The 18,730-nt window shown below is 34.1% G+C and overlaps 1 protein-coding gene across 1 annotated transcript in view; it reads right to left on the bottom strand.

Annotated features, from left to right (window-relative positions):
• LOC113239528 (bestrophin-3-like) overlaps positions 1–18,730 on the bottom strand; it is a 51,175-nt gene that overhangs the window by 23,862 nt on the left and 8,583 nt on the right. Inside the window, exons 2-3 of the mRNA XM_026476613.1 lie at positions 18,139–18,249; positions 8,883–9,054 (exon numbers count right to left, since the gene is read on the bottom strand). Of these exons, the coding sequence (XP_026332398.1) occupies positions 8,883–9,054; positions 18,139–18,249 (283 nt within the window). The remainder of the gene's footprint in view (positions 1–8,882; positions 9,055–18,138; positions 18,250–18,730) is intronic.

Below are 18,730 nucleotides of genomic sequence, written 5' to 3'. Positions count from 1 at the left end.
AATTTAATTTTTATATTCACAAAATGAGTATGTATTCTTATTATTATAAAGTACATATAGCATACTTTTAGTATAAATATATAAGGATAAAATGAAAAATATCATCAAATGAAATTTGGTAACCATGCTATTAGACTTGTGTACAATGTACCTATTATTATTAACTCGCAAATACAATTTTTGTCAATACATTTAATATTTACGTGGGTAAATATAGAATAGGTAGGTCTAAGAAGACGCATTCGAAAAGAGTACGCAATGTAGATTGCCGCAAAGTTATTTTCAATACGCGACTAACTCCGGTGTCATTTTGTAGGGCTAGGAAGTGTATTATGCGGAAAAATATAAAAAAAATATTGAAAACTAAAAACTGTGTACATACATAAGTCTGAACATTTTAATGTACTTGCTTAAAACCTTTTAGGTATTTTCAAATCAAACATATTTTTGATTTTTGACATTGCTCTAAATCTTCCGAAAACTTGTCTAGAGTTGAAACGGCAAACGATTCTGGTCACTTGCGCCTAGTTGCAAGTGACCGGAAGTTGCCAGATGGCCGGGAAATCCGGGATTGAGCCGGAATTTTCCGTCTGGATCCGTGTCCAGTAATTAGACTTTACTGTCCCCATTCCAAATAAAAGTATGTTTTTACAAACTTACTAGAGTAGTCTGGGGGACTTCCTTTCACAAAAGAAGTCCCCCAGACGCAGCGTTACAGTCGTGCGAAGGTATGTCGAAATATTGATTGCGAATGACGTAATTTTTTTGAAGTTACTCAATGAGTATTAAAAACTCCCAAAAGATGGTAGAAAACAATGTTACGGCCATGTTATGACCGTCAAATTAGGTAGATGGCCACTGACAAATTAGTTCTAGTAGTAGACGACCCATCTCCACTACCCTAGTAGAATTGTTCCGGAAATGAAAAGTCAGTATCTGGCACCGCTACTTGCAATGTACAGCATTAGTAACAATTTTATTCTGAAATGGGTGAAGTGTGCAAGATTACGAAGCTCGATGTGTTGTTGCAAGCGTGCTCGCATACCTTTACAGATTTTTTTTTAATCGTTAATTATTCCAAAAAGTAAGACCAAAACGAGACAAATAATACAAAAAAATCTCATTATCAGAAAGGTATTGAGGCGATTAGGGCGCCAAGAGATTTATAAAGATACGTATAAACGTGAGTATTGGATTGAATGCTCTCAATACCATCTGTGGTATCATGAAGCTTGCACTAGATACGAGAGATTGGGAGTATTTGGGTGTGAATTGTGCGACCGATAAACTTAATTATATCAGAAAAAGGGTGGCGTTCTCTTGCCGATGCACATGCGTACTCTTACCCAGTGTAGCAAATCCCATTTTTCACTATTTTATTAATTACAACCACATTATTTAATTATAATTACTTCGCGCGTCACTATGTAAGAGTCAGATTAGCAGACTACTAAATAAAACAATTGTTGATTTTTTAATACTTTTTGTTTTCATTTTACACCACCGACCGTCTCAAACCTTAAGTGCTTCTTATTAGACCAGACTACTCTATATACATTTTAATTTTTCAATATTATATATTTAATTATATACATTATAAATACACGCTTTTGGGTTCAGATCGCCGCAAACAACATAACAGTAGAAGGATATAGCTTAGGATTACTTGCTTGTTATAAGTAATTAAATGATCGTGGTTTATAATAGTCATTATATATATGTACCATATAATTACTATTACCAGTCTAAACTGGCTAACTTCAGAAAGATTAATCTAGAATGTCAATTTCCTAATTCTATTGATGGATACTAGTGTCAGAAATGTTACCGATATAACAAGTCGCACCCATCATGGAAGAATGGCATAAGTAAAGTTACATCAAAAACATTTATTGCTCTATTACATACAGAAAAATAAAAGTCACGTCCTCTCCAATTGTAGTAACTCTATCTACTAATATTGTCGATAGAGACAAGAAATGGAGAGGATGTCGGTTATATTTTTCTGTATCCAATGATGGATCAATTAACATTTTTGACGTAACCTCACTTATGCCACTCTTTTTAATGAGGGGTGTAATCATTTCATTGTATTGAATTTGTTAGATTTAGGAAGTTTAAAACTGAAATTGTAAGTTAATAACAGTAGAAAGTGTAGTAACAATAGTTGTGTTGAAAAAAAAATGAGTGTGCCAGGTATATGTACAGTATAAGTCTTTACATACTTATTTAAGAAAAGTTTGAATCAATATACTTATTTATGCGTATCGATGTTCCACTTTCATCAAATGTGCACGATATAAGCATATATATAATTAAACTTTGTCTATTTATAAATTGACTACATTTGTGAGACTCTTTTTTTTCAACCCCATCAGGTTAGATTTTATTATTTTCTATAAATAATAATAATGTTATACTGTTTTCAGTGGATAAGTAATACTAACATTGATGTTCTAGCGATTTAAGAAAAAATGTTGTGCTATGAATAAACGAATCTGAATTTATTTTATCTCTTTTACTTATACCACAATATCTACAAGAAATATCTAAAGGAAATCATATTATTACAATGTATAATTTCTTGTACATTATACAAAACTTAGACCATGGTATTAGGTATCGCGTGGTCTCTATTGTTCCATTTTTTTTCTCAATAATGTATTGCGTTACTAATTTTTTTTTCTGAAATAGAGTATCTACAAACAACAATTTAACATCTTGAGCTCATTTTGACAAGTTTGTTAGTTTTTTAATGACTATTGTTATAAACTTTACAAGCTTGAAAAATGAAAACAAATACTTTGTGAATATCCTTCATATCGCTTAAAAGAAGGGTAGACCAATCTGCTGAAAGTAAAGATGACTATTCACAGTTTTGCTTAGCGTTTATTTTAAGTATAGACGTCGACATGGAAGTTTTTTGTGATCTTCAAGTCACATTTTTACATTTAATGACGCGGTCATAACTTTGACACTAGCCAAATAGCTAGCTGGTGAAATTACAGGCACATGGGACTTGTCAACTTATGTCTCAGGGTGACGGGCGCAGTGTTAGTGCCCCTCAGATCTTTGCAACTTAAAGCAAGCAAAACTTAATCTGAGTGGCACTGTAACCGTTATGGACAGGCGTGTAGCTTACCACCAGGCGCACGACTTGTTCGTCCCGTTACTTGATGTTATAACAAAAAGAATAAAAATAGTAAAATCGTTAAAAACTAAAAACAAGGGTCTGCAATAGACACATACAAAAATTGACTATTCGCTAAGCCACGGAACGAACTAGCGAAACTTAGTGACTTAGTTGGCATAGCGTCTGGCATGGTTTGCAGGAAAACGATGGTTCGAATCCAGCCGGCTCGAAAGAATTTCAAACATGTCATTTGCCATTTCATATTTCAAAGTTTTTCAAACATCGAACTTTGTATTAATAATTGTAACAAAGTAGTGCAGTAATTTCACAAAAATAATTGAATATGATGGTGGACAAAGATCGTGACGTTCAATAAACTATAAAATTACAAATAATAGTAGTTATATTAGTGTAATAAAGGAGATAAGCAACTGCTGGAAGAATATACCTTTGAAAAATAGCAAATGAGATACTGTGGTTGAATGGATGATAGGATGTTTTATGTTTTGATTATTCATACTCAATGGCGCAGGAACTACTCGAAGGTAGTCGATGGGGTACAGTGAACAACTTTACTTAGACCACGAATTTTAACAAAATCAAAATGATTGATAGTTAATTAATAATATGTCTAGGTACATTGATAAGTACAGGTATACAAAATATTTTTGTGTTTCATTCGCATACTTTTCGATAATGCAGAACTTACGACACGAAGTTTTGTTGTGTAAATTTACGGTCAAATAAATATCTCAGGTCATCAACAATAATGTATAATTATCGCTTGCGCCTGCAGATCTAAAATTTTTCAGAATTATTTTATAAATAACCCAAACTAAACTATCAAAGTATCCGTTATTTTTACTTGGATTTCTTTGGATTGGATTGGATTGGAAATTATACCTACATCGACGCAAAGACCTAAGCGACATTTAAAAATGAAAAAATTGAATTAATTTTGATTTCATTACATTTACCCTTGTATTAAGTAAAACAGCGGGATATCCCGCTGCTTTACTTACTGCTTGCCAATGAGTAGGTACTTAATTGTTAAAGTTATCTATCGTAGTATTTTAGAAAGTGCATAAAAATACAAACAACGTGCATCTAGCTAGACTTTTACTGAATACAGATTGGTTGCGGCAATCGATAAGACATTTTGTGGAATGTCTGAACAAAATATTATGATCTACTTGTTTAGCGCGCATTTGTTACCTGATTTCGTTAGGTTGATGGTTTATTTCCCAAAAGTCAAAACTGACAAGATGACGTGTACACAAAAACACAATTATCGCGGATTGTATCTACAAACAATACTTACGTAAGTATACACGTTTTGGTGACGAATTAACGTTTAAATGACTTTGTGAATTGGGAACAAAAAAGACAATAAGCACGATTCTAAGAACTATGTAGACGTATTGGTACACAGTTACTTTTTATCTCTATTGCTCAGTACCAAAGTAAGTATCTACTGGATGTTAAACAGAATTACAGCTTTAAAAAGTCATAACTTGTATGTACATATTTAAATACTTCTTTACGCATGTACATGTGTACAGACTTTTATAATTTTATTAAGTACTATTAAAAACGAAGTATTCACATTGTTTGCCTTGTTTTGACATCCTCTATTTTTGTAACTAAATAATACTTGATGTGAAAAAGCGGAATTTTTTGTCGCTTCCTAGATCAAAATATTTAATTGAGGACTTCATTATTTTTTGTTTTGTTCTTATAGTTAGTTCATTATAATCCGTTGATGTAAAAGAAAACGTCTAAAAAACACGGTAAATGCAATATACTCGCGTTGGGCCTAAGATTAGAGAATTACCTGTGGCCTACTGCATGTTTGCAGTTAATGCATGAAGTCGTAATCAACTTCATGCAGCCGAGACCACGACTGCATGGAGTTGATAACGACTTCATATGTTAACTGCATGCAATAGATCTCGGCTGAAGCTTAATGAGTGAAGTCGTTATCCGAGACCTCGACTGCATGAAGTTGATAAGGACTTAGTACGTTTGATATTATACACATTTAATCGAGGGTTTCTTTTATATTTTCTTTTTATTAAAAGACGTTTACTCTTTATTCGACGCAATAATAAAATACTGGTACATACAAAAGACAAGATATTATCAGACAGCCATATTGCTTTGTAGCAATATTCTGTTGGTATCTGTATTTAGCATATCCAGGTTGAACCGGTTTGGACTATGGATTTTTAGCCGCACACATTATTTGTTATTATTAATGAATCCCGAACAATGTAATGTCAATATAAATACGAGCAGACTAAAGAAATGTGTTGAGATTCTTTTTCATTTAAGTTAGTAGGTACAAATTACATACATATTTTTTAAATGTTGTATTTATTACTCGCATTCTGAGAAGTATATGTAATTCTCAGTAATTGATATTTCCAGCGGTCTATCGACACGAATTGTAATGAAACCGATATGATATGGTGTAAAACACGGCACTACTTTATTCTGATACTGTATTGAGGAAACTCGGTTTAAGTGTCGTATAGTTACAATGGCCAAGTTTTGTTGTCATTTATAACCATCATAACACATAAATCATTTATTATAACATAGGTGCTTTGTCGTTGTATAAAGCTCTATAGTGTCACAACACAGAATTATAACAGAAAAAATAGTACCCACCTCCAACATAATTTTTACATACATATTATCAAGACTTATAGTATACCTACGCCTTCATATCATCTGTTTAAAGGTAAAACTACAGAGGTGACATTTTAACAAACAGTCTTTAATATAAATAGCTATGGTAGGAAAATCACTATCTTTCTGCACATGAAACTCAATAACAAAACAGCTATAAACTCAATAAGAGTTTTATCCGCTGAAAGATGGTGATTTTTTTACATTATGTACATAATTTGGAGATTTTTTGTGGAAAATGCCACCTAAGTGGTTTTACCCTTAAGCAGACGATATTATGTTATATTAAAACGAGCCTAGTTAGCAGGTGCGGTGTGGGGGAGGGATCAATCCTCGCGTCTCACAATCCGCGCGCTGTAGATTAATGTGGAAAGGAGAAAATTTGACACAGAGCCGACGTCGACAAGCGCCCAATGATGGCGACAGACGGTGCAGCTGGCGGTGCGGCGTGTCATCAAACCGCAGGGTAATTTGCAACTTTTGGGACAAATGTGAATTTAATTACTAATAGGCCTTCGGTTGAAAACCAAAATTTAGCAGGTTCTCTGTAGTGCTTAATGACAAATATTTCCATATAAAAATTTTGTACAAAGTTAGATATTTTATTCTTGAATAATTAGAATTCGTTTTTCATTTTAGACTTCTATTTTAGCCTATTTTCAGTATTTTATATGATCGGATAAAGTACATTCTATCATGTACTTGGTACTTGGTGTAACGGGCTGGTGTCCGCAACTCGACGCCTAGGCACAATAGCGCCAAATTTTATTATAAGGAGCAATTATTTGAATGATTGATTTTGCTATTCTCCAATTCAAGGCGTTTTTCTCTCTCAATATACTTTGAGTAGTAAGAACCGATTTTTTATTATCTCCAGTGTCAAGTCCCGTATAGTGGCGAACTAGGGGATGAATCCGGGTTTGCGCACTTTCCGGTAACCGATTTCAATAAAACTTGGTAATTAAATGTAATTCCACGTACTTTTGAGGTCAGTTTTTTAGTACTCTGTACTGAGATTATATACATATCATTTTTGTTTGACAATCTCAATATTTTTCATTTTTGTTGTGTTGTTTTAATATTATCTAATTATTTCATAAAGCATACTGTCAAAAAATATACTTACACTTTATTTGCGTAATAGCAAACGCTAATGCAGACAAATATACAGCATAAAAATTGCAGTACCTTTCGTAATAGAAATATCTATCTATCGTAATAGGTAAACTTATAAATAATAAACTTCTAAATAAATGCTATCATTTTCACACAGCTTATTTGAGCCAGTTTTAAAGATTGTATAAATTGTAATACGATTTATTTGCGTTTATAAATCCAAATCTATCTTCATTATGTCAACCATACATCCTATTTATCACTTTTAACCGGCGAACTTGACAGGTTTTTTGTTGAATGAAATTAGTCTGCCTCTGCTAAGTTCATCCAGGTGGAAAAGTTCCTGAACTTGGTATAGGATGTTAATATCATCTATACTTGTTTTTACTATTGTTTCTGTGGAATGTGTGGAGTATATATATTACAAGTATGTATATATTATACTATACAATTCGAGGAAGCCATACAAGGATTTATGTTGGTTTCTCTGCACTGGAATAACGGCGACATTGGAAAACATCTAATACATTTTCATTCTAAATATTCTAACAAATTAAGGAAAAAGATGCAACCAAGTTACCTTGGTGTTACTTGACAAACTAATTATGACTGGATGAGTCATCTTCCCCACGGTACATTAACATTACATTGAACAAAGTACATTCGAAAAATAGCGTATTGTATGAAGTATAATTCATCTAGAGAATACTTTAAATATTACATTTTATTAATATTAATATCACATTTTGATCCTACTTAATGTCCTTTCGTCTAATTATACAAATCGAATTACGAAGAAAAAAATCGATACACATTTTCATATTAATAAACCAAGTGTCCACTTACACAATATAGCGAAAGGGAGGAATACCAATAATGATCCAATTTAATCGACAATCTACGACATCTACGTATGTACTTTGAAGTTTTTGACGACAACGATTTTTTAATAATATCAAATGACGGAACGAACAAGTCGTGCGCCTGATGGTAAGCTACACGCCTGTCCATAACAGTTGCAATGCTGCTCAGAGCTTTAAATTACAAAGATGTGAGGGGCAATGCTAATGCGTTCGTCACCCTGATACATGAGTTGACAAGTCCCTTGTGCCTGTAATTTCACCAGCACCCTTACCCTTCAAAACCGGAACACAGTAATGGTGACATTACTGCTATGCGGCAGAAATAGAACTTGCCTGGACGAACTCTTTCACAAGGAGCTCTACTGCTACTAAATGATGATGATATTATAATAGAGTGACGAAGTGTGTGAAACGCGAGTCTTGAAATCCGTCCTTCTTATACAATAATGAATTCATTCTCTAAACTAGGCCCTATAGAACAATAATAGTCGCTACAGCATTCGCATTGGACAAATTTATTCGCTAGCGCAATTGATGTTTTGGGCAAACACAATTTCATAAATAACAAGAAAATAATGAAAAGGAGTAATCCTTTAGCATTTTTCGCAACGCAATGCACCGATTCGACTTCTATTTCAACATACACTCAAGAACTTTCTATAAGGTCGGTTCTCAGCTTAGGCTGCTAACAGATTGACTGCATGTTTACAGTTAATGCGTGAAGTCGCAATCTACTTCTGTAGCCGAGACCACGACTGCATGAAGTTAATAACGACTTCACACATTAACTGCACACTGTCGATTTCGACTGCATGCAGTAATGCGTGAGTCGTTATCCGAGTCCTCAACTGCATGAAGTTGAAACCGACTTCGCTATCCGAAACCCCGACTACATGCAATTGAAACCGACTTCATGAAGCCGAGATCGAACTGCAAGCAATCTGTCAGCAGCCTCAGTTAAAATAAACTTTTTTTCACCTACATACATATGTTAAGTATGTCTTGAAACCGGTAAGGCAAAACAAAGTACAGTTTATGAAAACTTACACAATGTAAGTATGTATTATAGTACTTACCGCTCCAGGTATGCCAGCGGAGATGAATAGGGCCAATGTGTCTGGCCATGGTAGAAGTTTGTACTGCTCCCACCACCTTTTTACTATGAGGCTAACGTAGAATCCGAGTACGAACGACATAGGGATCGACTCGCTCTGTGCCCCGAAGTACTGTCGAACTTTCTCAAATATTCTGTGAAAAATAATGAAATATTTACGTTAAAAGCACAAACAATTGTCCCCAAATATATTAATATGGTTTTATGGTGGAATTCATTGTTTAATAACTGGCCAGGATTAAATATGTGCTTGAATTAGCATTATAGATCGGTACAGACATCAAATTTGCCATATTTGTACATGTATGAAGAAAATCTTTCAAAGTTTCTCGACTGCTACTTCAAAAAAATTGTGTATTAAAAAAACAAATTGAAATATCAAGGGGTATCATGTGAGAGGGTTTTCTGTAAACATTACAAAAGTTTTTGTGTTCCTTGTATGTTGCATTGTTTCGACTTCATTCTATATCACCAAAAATATGGTAAAAATTATCGTTATATACGAATTTTGTAACCATAATAGAACATTGTTTAACTAGGACAAAAAACAGGTTAGCACAAAATCGTGTCGGTTAAACCCTCGCCACGTCTGTTTGTAGTTATGCAATTCATGATTTTTTTGGTTCTAGATACATTTGTGAGAAAACAGCGCATCTTATATTCATCGTATATTCCACAAGTTTGGTTTTAATTAAAATGTTGAGCGGAGTTAATTCCATAATAGCATGCTTAGAGCATATAGGGATAGCATGCGAATGCGAAATCAATTGTTTCGTTACAATTTTAACAAAATGCGGGTTCTTCTTAGGAGCGTTAAATATTTGTTGTTATTGATTGAAACAAAATTAAAGGCCAAATTCACGAATATATTTTGTATTCCTTTTTTATGAGTAAAATCTTTAGACACATTTACTTACGTTATTAACTTTGAATAAATTTATTCCTACCATAAATAACTTCTTATTGGTTTTAAATATTCTAGTAGTAATGTAAAGAAAAAAATAAGTCACAGGGCGAAACGTACCACTATCTGCACGCCGCACCGCTATAAAAGATAAGTTTTTAGACAATTGTATTTGAATTCGATTTAATATTAGCGTAAGCCACTGTTTTATTATGGTTTTATTCAATATATCTAAGGACATTCCACCTGACAGTCAGCCGCTTTACAAAACAGCGCCGTTTCGTAAATCGGTCAGACGATTTGTAATGCAGCTTATTACGCCATTGACTGCGACATATATATAAAACCTAGGGCACAGGAATTAAAATATTTTATCACACCGCAACCGTCAATGTGTGTATATGTGTGCGAGTGATTATGTCAATGGCTGTTTCGAACTTATTTTTCTAATCCTTAAAATAATTTAGCTATTAGAAAAGTGAGTCCACTTATGAAAAATTAACTTCACGAGCAATAAATATGTAAGGTATGAATGACTCAAAATTAAACGGAAATATTTCAGGCTTGGAATAATTTGAGGTTGGTAGGGATTTAAATTTATTTTAGTTTCGCATGTTATCATCAGTACCAATGAAAGTTTCCAGACTAACAGATTTTTCTGTCAAAAACTCCTAATGCAATAATATTGTTGTGGTGCGACAAGAAAACCAAAGTTATAAGAAAGCCTGTCATGTCCATTTTTTTATCATGTATGTTTACAATCACAATTATTAGGGGTGCATGAATTGAGCCTCGCCGCACGACGTACCTACCATTCTTTTACTGTAGGTCTGGTGCAAATCCTTTCACCACGATGATCGACACGTTATGTAGAACAAGAATCACAATTATACAGATTTATTTATAACATAGTTTTGCTATGCATTGTCGGATGCATTATATACATATTACTAGTTGTGCCCGCGATTTCATATGCACAGATCGTACTAATATAATAAAAAAGAAACTCTGTCGGTTACTTATTTATTACATACATATTCCTCGCAGCAATTCTTTCCTACGATTGGAAGTACAGCCATCGGGGATAATGACGTAGCTAATGCATACAGATTTCTTGAGTTACACGCAATGGGGCCGCGCAGAGTAGGCCATCCGAAAAGCAGCTCCTACTGAGATCCACACCAGGCAATCGTTTTATTTTTATCGTTAAAACCGTTATTGTGGTTTAAATATAAAAGCTAGGCATAACCTGTTGTAGGTCTACTCACAACTAATATTTTAGCATCTCTGTATTTTTATGTACATACAACACTTGGTCAATGTCGTACCCGAGCGAGACACTTTAAAATTGACATATTATTTTTGTTTTGTGTCAACCGATTTCAATGAAACGAACACTAAATCAATTACATCTAAATTGGTTTAACCATTCTGGAGATTAGCGTGCACAAACGCACAGACAAATAGACTAAAATTCAAAAAGTGATGTTTTGAGGTTCAGGTGGCACTGACTTTTACTTTAAAATATGAAAAGTCCAGACTTTGGTGCTTGATGATTTTATTAATTGTGTTGACATGAATAGACGATATATAGAAATATGTAAATATTTTTAAAATTATATACTTATAAGTTATAAAACTAGGAACGCTGAGTCAACACTACTCATATTACAATTTGTTTTAGTTGATAATGTACAGTAACACAAATACTACATACAACAGGTAAATGGAATACTGCGCATACAACATGTATGGAACACTCCAGATGTGTTATATTCCCTCATAATCAATACACCAGCTATTTGCACGAAACGTTCCTCCAACCATGGAATGGAACACACTACTACTACATCTGTGTTTCTCGTAAAGTACTATTTGGGACTATCCAGGCCAGAGCGGATAGGCATTTTCAAGACCCGCGTACCATTGTTCGTCATTAATCGTCTCGCTCGTGGACAAGCGTGCATCTGTTATGGCGATGATTATTGATGAAGTGATACAGTAGTGGGTGCACTGTGTGCACGTGAACCATCTTTAGAAGTGGTAAATACAAGATGAAATAATGTGTGAAAGAAATACCAAAACAAAGTAATATAAACTCTAAATAATATAGGTACAGTGTGCTTGTTTAACTAGGGCAGTATGGAGAAATCCGAAACCATAGGAGTTGTACTGGGAAACTGCCAGGGTCCATTAAGTCCTTTTTTGTGAAAATAATTTTGGCACAGTAACTTTTTTGGTCAAGCGAATGAGTAAAATTGATTAATTTTTTTATTGTTGATCGACTCAGTTTCATGTATGGATCCTTTTATTATATTGGAAGAAAAAAATTGGGACAGCAGAAGTTTGTCAAATTTAATAAAATGTTTTCCAAATCACGGTTTTTTTCTTCCAATCAATACAATAAAATGATCCTTACATGAAACTCAATCTATCAGCATTGAAAAAATAGTAAATTTTATTCATTTTGTGTGAAAATTATTTTATTTTTAACCAACTTCTACTGCACCGAGTTTTTCTTTAATTACTAAAATTATCCTTATATGAAACTGAGTCGATCAGCATTAAAAAAAAACAATTTTATTCATTTTTATGGACAACTCGCGCTTGGCCAAAAATTGACTATGCCGAAATTATTTTCACAAAGAAGACTAATGTTCATACGATAGTTTCCCTGTATTTTCTATAGTTTCAGATTTCCCCATACTATGCTGATTAAAAACAAACACCTGTATATCAATTAAATTGTATATTTTACACAATTCGACGTCCTTGGAAAAGTGATTGAAATCTTTGTCATGGTCATGGTTATAATTTAATGTACGCGGAACACGTGTCGAGAACTTGCGATTGTGATTAAAAGTGGAAGGGTCTTATAACAAAGTAACTAATGAACCCTTTAAAAAACACATCTAATGTCACGTTAATATTGTTATTGGTACGTTATTTTTCAAAATCTAAGCCTGATTCTGCACGAACATTACTCCTTTCCTAAAGGGGAAAAAACCTCATTGGATGAACTCAACGTTTGAGTTCATCTAATGGGGATTATATTTGAATTACTATACGTTACGTCGTAGTTGTTTACCCTTGCAGCTATTTACGCTATAGAGTTGTCACAACCTGCAACTATCCTAGTGAATCGATTTCATGATTGTTTAGAGCAGTTTTAAAGTAAATACTTTTAATAAGTAACCTTACCACTACTGTGTGGCGGCAATTGTGTCGTGATCAAATCTAAAAGTCGTGTCATTTAATTTAAAGGGACTGGTAGGCTAAACTGCAACGCAGTGAGAGTTCAAACAAGTGAAATCCAACGGTGTTTGTGGTAAACTGTTGTGAAATCAATTGTTACTATATTACGGCACAATAATGACGTAGATACCAGTAAAAGAGTGCTTTAAAAATAACGAATGAAAGGTGGAGGTCACTATATTGGCTTAAAATTAGTACTATTAATTCGAGTTTAAATCTTGTTTTTGTAGGCGAGTAGGTATAAGTAACATGTAAATAAATGTATATATTATATAGACTAGTAATAAGTAGACATATTGTAGATATACTTTGACCTTTTGTCTTATTTATGAGGTAGGAAATATTTGGAATTTTATTCATTAAGAAATACTTACATACAAAGACGGAAAAGGTTTCATAATGAAGCAAGAGTATAAAATAATATTGCAATCCTGATTGCAAATTTTAGTGATGATGGTTTAAAAAACATTACTGCAACCAAAAAGTGCATTTATGGTCATAATCAAATCTAATCACAGCTCACGCTAAAATGAAACTCCAAAAATGCGTATCTAAGTTTTTGTTTTGCCAGAACACATTCTACTTTATTTTCATATTTATCCTCAATCATTTGGTGGCGTTCTTAAATTTCTTGTTTTAAATCAAGGTAAACGAGTGTACATAACATAAAATAGATTGATTTTTTAAAATCATATCATAATAAAGCGGTTTTATAGCCAGGGAAGTTGCGCTTCTTGGTTAGAAAACCGCTTCATACTATTTCTGTAAAAAATAGTAGTTGTACTGTAATGTCTCTCATGTCTAGGTCTGCTAATTTACACTAGGATTTAACTATTCTGTTCATAAAGAATTTCAGTCTTCGTAAATAAGTATTGAACGAATTCAATTGTGTTGGTTGGCATTGGTGGGAGTCATGCGATCTGCGGATGGCAGTCACGGGCGCCATCGCCAACGCCATTATTATTACAATGCGACTGATGAACCGCGAAACATGAGACTTTTTAGGGTCCTGCAGCTAAATGACTAAGTTTAAAACTTCAATATTGCTTCATTCGTGAGTAAGTATCAGGTACTCAGAATATAAGTTTCAAATTCGTAAGAAATATAATTACGTACAAGCCAAAATGCTGTACGTTTGCATAAGTAGTATCAAGTCGATTCACGCCTACGCAAACTAAACTTAATTAAAATTCAGTGCAGCTCTTTCGTTATCACAAAGAAAAGGACAGGATGTTCAACGTTAGATAGTGCTGTCAAGTAACACATTATAAATGAATACCTTATAAATTAACTCGTCTCATGTGTACCTATAGTAATATAGCTTTAATGTATTGTCCAACCAGGTTGATATTGACCTTTTTAACTCCAGTGTTGCATCGGTAATGCTTTTATAGTAATTTGTTTTTTGGCGTGTAGGTATTTGTTTTATCGGTGTTGCGAATTTGTCTTAGTATGTTAAATAGTTATATAATTATAATTTAAGGCTCATTAATTTCAACTTAATGTGTGTCTATTGGTGAAGTCCTAAATTTGGCTCTCCAATATTATTGAAGTTTTTATCCAATCTCCAATATTATTGACCTTTTATTTTAGTTCTATAGGACAGCCGTCCTTCCGTTCTTCCAATAAAAAAAAAGCTGTCTAAAAGTATGTAGTCTATGGGCGTTGACTAATATTTTAGTAGCAGTGGAGCTGGTTGTGAAAGATTTCGTCCAGGGAAGTACTGCCGCCGCCTTGCCTATGTCTGCCTCCAAGCGGTGCTGTGAGCTTTACTGCGTTCCGGTTTTTAAGGGTAAGGGTGCTGATGAAAATTGTAGGCACATGAGACTTGTCAACTTATGTCTCTGGGTGACAGGCGCAGTGGCAGGGTCTCTCAGATCTTTGCGATTTAAAGCTCTATGAACAGGCGTATCGTTGTTCAATCAACCAGGCGCACGACTTACTCGTCCCGTCACTGGGCATTACAAAAAAGCCAGCTCTGAACTAAGGAATACATTTTTGTTTTAATAACGTACAGATTACATTGACATCAACCGTATCGACAACAATGTATTACTTACTCAACTGAGTGCCAATAACGCTGTATGTAAATCAGGGTCTATAATGATGATGCGTCTTTCGTCCTTACCTCATGAGTTCTACAACATATAGTATTATTATGTACCTAATTACGTTTTTATTGTTGGTACGCACTTTACCTATCTAATTTTATTTTGTTCTTTTATTCGTGACGACTACAGTATTGTTTACAAAAGGGAACTTATGAGAGAACTAGTTGTTTTTTATTTCTAGAACCGTCTTAGTGTTTTATAGACATTTTATGTTACTGCAACAGATTGTTTGTAACATTTGGTGACTCGGTTGGTAATTTTAAGTACTATCTTATATTCTATTTATTTAAACTTTTTTGCAACATACAATAAAGTAAAATGACGAACTTAATGATATTCCCTACCAGTCAACCATTTGGAATAGAAAAAAAAGCAATAGGTTCAGGCTATACTCAAAATGACAATAACAAAATACTGTGACGTTCGTCCCTTTTATTATTAAAACAAAATGACGAGGTCATCATTAATATAAATTTATTATGGGGGGTAACAACGTCCAATAAAAAAAAACAAAATTGCACAATAAAAGGTCGTGGGTACTAACTATGCCGGTTGTTTCAAACCGGTACTTCCCTGCTGCAGGTCGTAAGTAAGTATAAATAAAAATTTGTGTATATATACAAATGTGTATATATATAATAAAAAAATATATTTTTTTTATATTACGTAAAGCAACAAAAAACCCACTACTTTTCAGACCATCATCATGTTCCACAACGTAATTGTGCAAAGTGGTGCCTCTTGATGGATTTTGTAGCAAGTTATCGAGTTTAGGACACTGACTGTGTGATGTCGTTGATATATTCACTTCAGAAACTAAGTTACCACAAGTCGTTCCGTTTAGTTTTTATAATGTGTACGTAAGGCGGCTAGTGTCCGTCCTATTGAATTATTGATGACGTCATGGTGTATGTAGTGTATGACATGCGGAACATTTCGCTAAACAAAGGTTAGTTTTCGTAGTCAGGCGACACATATATACACTCTAGGTGGAGCACATTACCACAGTCAGACTCGGTATACACAAAAGCCCTAGCTTTATCTTCATTGTTGGCGAGCAAGAACGGTGATGCACTTAATATTACGTAGTCACAAATGTGCAAGAATTTGCAGTTTATGCCTTAACACGAAAAAACAGCACCAATTATGTATTCAATCACCTTTATTGCCTTGTAAAAGGAAGTAAGAAGCAATGATTACAAATTCCCAAAGGAAACAGCCTTGGGTACATTACAGAAGCAATAATTTGTAAACTTCTCGAAAAGTTTAGAATAAGTACAATGTACACAAGTGATATTCCCATAAGATCTGAAAAGGCACAATGCTGTGAAGAGATTCAAAACTTATTTCAATCACTGTTGTACATTTAATATGAATTTGTGGACTTTGCCAGTTTATTTATTTAGATACCGGTTGAAAAAGATGTAAAAATATTGGAACCTATTATATCAACTATTCTAACATAGAAATTATTGGTGCTGGTAAACCATAAGAAATTTCCAACAATTCTAATATAAATTAAGAGGTAGAAATTACCTACGTTTAATTAAACATTTTTTTTCTGTTCGTGTGTTGGTTTCTCGAATTAATAAAATTCTCAAATGGTTATTCATACGTTTACTTCTGCACTTATTAAACATTTTTGTATCCCTTTTCCTCTATACATTTTTGATTGAATAGCAAATTGCAGAACAGTAAGTACCTACCGATATAATTACCGCAACATCGATGGGAAAATATTTCCGACGGGAAATCTTAAGCGCAAAAAACGATATGGCGATACAAATTCACGAAAAAACGTAAATTTACTTAAAAATTGTCAAGTGCACTAAATTCTAATCATCCACGGAACGAATTAATTTGTCCGGTATAGCAGCGTATACGCTAGCCGCGGCTGCGGCAGGTCGTTTAAAATAATTTGAAGACATTATCGTCTCCTACCACCTGATTCTCGTTATATTTCGTATAGGTATATACTTATACATAATACACAGAGGCCCGAATGTAAATATGTAATCTTTCAAACTTAACTACATTAAAGTTTTAGTTTAGAGCTAAATTATATGTTTCTTCTTCTTAATCGCTTCCTCACTGCTGATGACCCTGGCTCTACTTCATCCTGCCAGCCATTTGCCTCCGTCGGTTGCGCTAGTCGCATGGTGTACCATCAGTTGTTCGGAGATCTGATCTGATCCAACCACCTTTTGGGGGTTTGTAGCATCTGAACCCGGGGTCGGTTTAAATTTGTTACGGGACCCGAACGAGCCCAATTGCGAGTGTCGTATGATCCCGGGACTGGTTGCTTATCAAAAAAAATTAAATTTGTTTGTAAAATTGTCCCGGGTTATGTTTTTCTCTGAAATTTTAATCAGTTTCGAAGCTAGTCTTTAAAGTGGCAAAATGGTGCTTGATTTTTTATTGTTGTTTATAGGACATTGCGGCTCTAGTGTTTATGCCCACTGCCTTATAGCAAAAATATGTACCAACATCTATCGAAAATGAATTCGGGTTCAGACGACACAAATTTAATGCCATCTCTCGAGGTGCAAATGAACCCGGGCCTCCTTTTACTGCGGAAACTGCAGGAACCTCGCATTTGGGCTGTTCCGGGTTCCTACAAACGCCCTTTTGGGATTCCTGCTTATAGGTCTCTTTACCTCCACCTTCCCTGTCACCAACAAACTTTCCAGATTATCAGCATCTCTACGTCACACGTGACCAAAATAGCATATCACACGCTGCATGCAAGTTGAAGACATATAGCGTCAATTCTCTGCATATCGACGACTATCAGTGTCCATGTCTCTTATATATATAAAGTTTAAATTAAAATCTTACCGCAAACGGGATAGTTAAGTTTACATATTTGAAAGCTTACACTAAGACCCCAGAAAGTTTTCGGCAGTAGAATAAGTAAATACTATTTGATAATCCTTTGAATTACTTACCTCTGTTGCTGCTCGGTAAGCGCGAATCGATACAACAAATTGATGGTGTAATACAGTGTGAGGTATGCTAGCAACTCGCGCCATACTAGCTTGTAAACACTGCCTCGCCATCTATAAAAAAATAAATGTTAAGGTTAATTAATTAATATGAACAAAAAACAACCTGTTCTGAAAGCAAGTATCCTTAAAACATCGAACAATTGAAAAAAAAATGTATTTTTTGCCAGTACTTATGATATTTTTTCTTTATTATGGAGATAACAATATATATTTACATTTAAATACGATATTCAACAACATTTAACGCTTTGCTACCAGCCGATTCATCATTTTCATCATTACCGCTTCAATAATAAGTTTATGCAGTAGCAACAACCATTATACTTTCGTTGGACACATGACATATCTCTTTCGCGTTAACAAACTATCAAGCGACACACAATACATGTAGGCTATGATGTAGGTTTGTTTGTGTTGGCAAATCTGTACAAGATCGCAATGACATTTGCGTAAACTGAGAAACGCTTTAAGGGCCGGTTCAGATGACAAGTCTGTAATTCGTGTCAGCATGTGAACGCCTACGGCTACTTAT

The sequence above is a fragment of the Hyposmocoma kahamanoa genome, unplaced genomic scaffold (assembly GCF_003589595.1).
Source record: "Hyposmocoma kahamanoa isolate Upper Pololo Valley unplaced genomic scaffold, ASM358959v1 100021, whole genome shotgun sequence".
Lineage (NCBI taxonomy): Eukaryota > Metazoa > Arthropoda > Insecta > Lepidoptera > Cosmopterigidae > Hyposmocoma > Hyposmocoma kahamanoa.
The sequence above is the reverse complement of the archived record's forward strand: the minus strand, read 5'-3'. Positions and strand labels throughout refer to the sequence as shown.